Below are 4,875 nucleotides of genomic sequence, written 5' to 3'. Positions count from 1 at the left end.
ACCGCTACATATTACACAAACACACATCTAGGTTTATCAAACCTAAGTAACTCATTATAACATATCTAAACCTATCAACCGGTACCAGACAGCTAAGAGTACCGGTACAGCGCGTACGAAAGCAATAGACCTAACTACACCACAGTGTAACACAAATAAACCTATCAACCGGTACCGTACGGGCCAGACAGGGCCACGAACTGTCCAATATACATCCCAGACTGATATCCAGCACACAGACCAGTCAAGCCACCCTCACACCCCCATTACCACGATCGATATCACGATCAAGCCACTCTCACTGCTCTCAAGCTCAGAAACTCAAGGATTCCTAGTTTACTATTGATTCCAAACGAAAACTCAAGAGAAGAAGCTCACCTACCATCAAACTGGATTTAATGGAATTCAAACTCACAAATCAAACCCGATTCGGATTTAATTCATAATTCAAACTAATCACATCAAGCATCAATCAATTCATTTCTTTAAGAATTATCAATAGCTAATAGAATCAAGATAGGACTCAAATCAAATTCATTATCTGATCACCTATCATCCAACTGAAGTTGTTTCAACTAAACTTTCAAATCAAACCCGATTCGGATTCAAATCACAATTCAAACTAATCACATCAAAGAGTCTTCAGTTCATCTTTTCTTAACCTATCAATACCCTTATAGAATTACATGAGGATTTGAATCAAGCTCATTAAAAATGAACAATCACGCTTAGACCTCATTTTCAAAAAGAAATTCAATGCTCAAAATAACTTATGTACACGATCAATTAAGAAAACCAGACGTGGACTGCTCAAAGAATCACCCCACCATGATTTTATCAACTCATCTGTGCGCTCTAGATCGAGAATCACACTCGAATCAATCTTTCAGATACTTTAAAGACTACACATGGGTTAGTACACCTACCTTTCCCCTTTCAGCGATCCACATTCCTAATAATCTAGTCAAGAACTAACTTACCTTGCTTATCTCTCTTTTCATCTTTGAAAATACACAATAACACTACATTCATTTAACTATAAAACCCAATCTGTTCACACTAATATACCTATCTTTAATTCCAATTCTCTCAAATCGAATTCCAACTACAATCATTCTTCTAATTTCTCTTGAATCTAAAAATTCTTCCTCTTTAATAGATCAAATCTTCTCACGCTCGATCAAGGATCAGTAACTCTCATTACTTTATTAAACCACTATCCAACAATAAAGCTCTAGGAATTCGATTCAGATTGATCAGCAATCATAATCTCCATAACTTATCAAAGTGAGTTGGCTTATATAAGAAAATGACCGTATCAATCATATAAAACTAACCAAAGTCTTGTTTAATTTGTTTAATCAGGCTAAGACAACTTCAACCTATCAATCGAGACCGATCAATTCCTCTAAAGGTCAATAACACAAAGTACCAGTAAGTCTTTTTCTCAAAGAATCAAAAGATACAAACTTTAACACTGATTAGTTGTTCTCTACCTTCTAACATCACTATCATCTATTGCAGTTTAAACTCAATGGCTCCTATCACTCCTTCCTCCAACAAAGGATCGAACAAGAAAGCTAGATCCAGTGCTAACAAGAAGGCTAATGAGCTTAACACGCCCTTACTCGAGCGTCGACTTTCAAAAGGGGTTCTTAACCCCAAATCCATCTTATCTAAAGGTTCTTCAGCCCTCGAATCAAACAATCAGCCTTCTATGTTTAACAATGATGAAGATGAAGAGATGGATACCTCACCGGACGATCCTAACACTCAATCAGTTCCTACTAACTTCACCGATCCACCTCTTGACTTGAATCAAGAAGAACTAACTTTACCTGATAAAATCAACTCTAAGAAACGGACTTTATCTGAATCAACCAAATCAAAATCAACTACTGTCAACTCAGAAGATGAAGATGAAGAACAAAAGACTGACGATGACGAAGTCGATGAAGAGAATTCAAAGAAAGTTGAACTTGAGCCTGAAATTATTGATAAGGCTACTGGAACTGCGATTATTGGAGGACATGTTATGATCCCTGCTACTTCTGATATGCCTTTATCAGCTTATCGTAAGACCTTCTCTATTCAAGGATACCAAAAACAAAGAACACTAATCTTACCTTTGTTCTGCCTCTCTTTCTTGTCTTTTTCTTCGATAAGCACGTGCCGGTGAATTAGATCTTTTCACGATCAATCCTCTCCTCCAACTTCGAAAGCCTGGTCTTGCTCCCACAGCCAACCTACCCTTTGAACTCCAGCTTTGGTGGAACCTATACTCCGATACTTACGTTTCTGAATCAGACATTTCCTTATGGGCGATGGTGAAGGTTTTAAACGAAGGGCGTACTATCAATCACGCTGAAATAATCAAGTCATCATTATCTCATGTCTTAACTTACTTAGAACTAATCACAGGACCAGGCAAATCTCAATTTTATCTCTTTCGCTTCAAGACTGCTCTTACTAAAGACAACTTTCGCAAGAATACCCGCCTTGATCGTGGTATCTTTATTTCCATCAATGGACCAATCAAGAATAGCTTCATCATTTTCAACTTAGACCCTGTTTCAAAATTAACTCCAATCATGAACAGCTTACTTGTCTCAGTCTCAGGCCTCCCTTTTCATCTTCGTCATAAGAACATCTGTGAAGAAGTATTTAATGGTTTAGCAGCTCACAAATCAAACGACTGTCTCGAAATCGCCTCTATTCGTGAACCAAACACTTCACCTACTTTCACTCACTACAACAAACGAGTCTTTGAAATTCAATTCGAAAGAAAAGCTGCTGCTCATTGGTTTAATGCTCTATCTCAAGAAAAAGGAAATTTATTGATTACTCCTTGGAACAAGAAAGGTGATGAATTTAAGAATCGTACTAAAGTAACTAACTGGAAGTTTATCCCTGCATGCCACATATGTGGAACCTCCTCCTACGATGGTTCCCATCGAACTAAGTGTCCTTATGTCACCATTAGAGATGATCTCCAACGAATTATTGAAAGCTCTTACACCAATCGATCTCCAACTGATCTTACCAACGAATCTGACAACTTTGCTGCAGGCGCTTCATCCTCTCAACCTAAGATGGCTAAAGTAGGTAAATTTACTCGACATGAATGATCATAATGACTTTGTAAGTTAGCAAATCACTTATAAAAACATCTTCTAATTCATGCCTTTGTATCAATACTCATCTAAAGATTGATTCTCTTGACAACACAGAAACTTCATGCAAGACTTGCATACACTTATCAAAATTAATCCCAAATTGGAACCACTGCTCAAATGCTAAACTTTTAATTTAGCTATCTTTATCTTCTTCTTTCTTTTAAGAAATCTCAAATCAAATCACTAATACCTTATAGACTCTAAATGATCAAACTACAAAAACGATTGACTTTGTGCGCTTTTTTTTCTTATAATCAGAAAAATTATTTAAACCAAACAAAAAAAGACTTGTTTCCTTTTTAAAAAGATTGTGTGCGCTTATATTAAGTTTGAACCACTTTGTTATTTAGAGGTTATACTTCTCAAATCCCTTCTCTAGAAATTCTTCTTCCAGAAAACTTAGGAAAAAACTTTGAAATTTACCTCTGCTAGTAAGAACTGAAAACTACAAACTGAGGTGCCTGCATCCATAAATCTGAGAGTTGCCAAAGAAGTGTGAGAGTTAAAAAATGCAGAGACTTTGCAAAATCAAATTGTCCAGAAGAATAAGATAACAATGAGATGACTAAGTATTCAATTTTTCTTAAAACAGAAAGAATATCAATAGAGAAACAAAACCAAAATGGATGAGACATGATACGCGTCAGCATAAAATACATATATGCATGTACATATGTGTATACAGACAGACATATGTAAAACTACAAAATTATATACAGAAGAAGAGAGATAGACAAGATGTTGCGCTCAAAAGCAAACATCGTAATCATGACACGTGTTACTAATAGAACTTCCAGAAGCAGTTACACTATACCTATGAATGTGCAAGTTACTGACAAAAATACATAATAAAACTGTGGGTATACCCAGGGGCGCAAATAAGAGAAGTGATAAAGACGCAAATAGGTGTACATATGAATGCACTATGTAAACAATATATAAAGATGAAGTAGAAACAATGGTACAAAAGATAGACAAAGTCACAAAAGAATAATTCCCAACCACAGGCAGGAAAAATTAACATGTAGCATAACAAAAACCAAGCTCAAAACACAAGTGATAAACATAATCACATTGAATAAGAACCCAAATGTGTAGGGTATAGAACCAACAAGAAATGCACAAGCGGGACATCTCTGGGCCACCCAGGAGGGCTTTGTACTCCTGGAACTCAAATGCAACTATGAAGAATACACCCGTACAATCAAGTTGTCCGGGATTGGGTGTGATGAGCCCCGGCTCCCTGTCAGTTGTGGAGGGACTGAACTTGTACAATGAATTTCCTCCGCCTTCAGTTGTCTGTCCGTCCAGGGACACTGTTGGGACTAAAGTTACTGTGGAAACCAACGCTCCTTGCTCCCCGAAGGATGATGTGTTGGTCAATAATGTTACTTTGGGGGTTGATTCTTCTTTGGTGCCCCAGGAGGAAGGATCAACTAAAATTACTGGCAAAACCAAAACTTGTTCTCACATTTTTAAAGAACACACTTCTGATTCACGGCTATTACCGGAGTCAAACCAAAAATCAACCTTAATAGTTGAAACACCTACTTCCGCTGACCAGGAAAAAAACATGGTTACAATTGACACAAATGCAATCCACCCAATGAGGATGCAAAACTTGAACAAAAAGGAAGAAATCCTGATAAAAGGTGGTAGAACCTACCGCTCAACAAATGTTAAAACAAAACTAACCGGC

At 37.0% G+C, this 4,875-nt stretch overlaps 1 protein-coding gene across 1 annotated transcript; it reads left to right on the top strand.

Annotated features, from left to right (window-relative positions):
* Nucleotides 1–828: 828 nt before the first annotated feature.
* MELLADRAFT_114489 (uncharacterized protein) lies at nucleotides 829–3,128 on the top strand (the record flags this gene model as incomplete). The annotated part of the gene is made up of 5 exons (XM_007419429.1): nucleotides 829–912; nucleotides 1,160–1,287; nucleotides 1,366–1,434; nucleotides 1,525–2,075; nucleotides 2,167–3,128. The coding sequence occupies 5 exons, from the start codon at nucleotides 829–831 to the stop codon at nucleotides 3,126–3,128; spliced, it is 1,794 nt and encodes a 597-aa protein (XP_007419491.1).
* Between the last annotated feature and the right edge of the window lie 1,747 nt (nucleotides 3,129–4,875).

The sequence above is a fragment of the Melampsora larici-populina genome (assembly GCF_000204055.1).
Source record: "Melampsora larici-populina 98AG31 unplaced genomic scaffold MELLAscaffold_189, whole genome shotgun sequence".
Lineage (NCBI taxonomy): Eukaryota > Fungi > Basidiomycota > Pucciniomycetes > Pucciniales > Melampsoraceae > Melampsora > Melampsora laricis-populina.
This window is presented reverse-complemented; position numbering and strand designations above follow the sequence as displayed.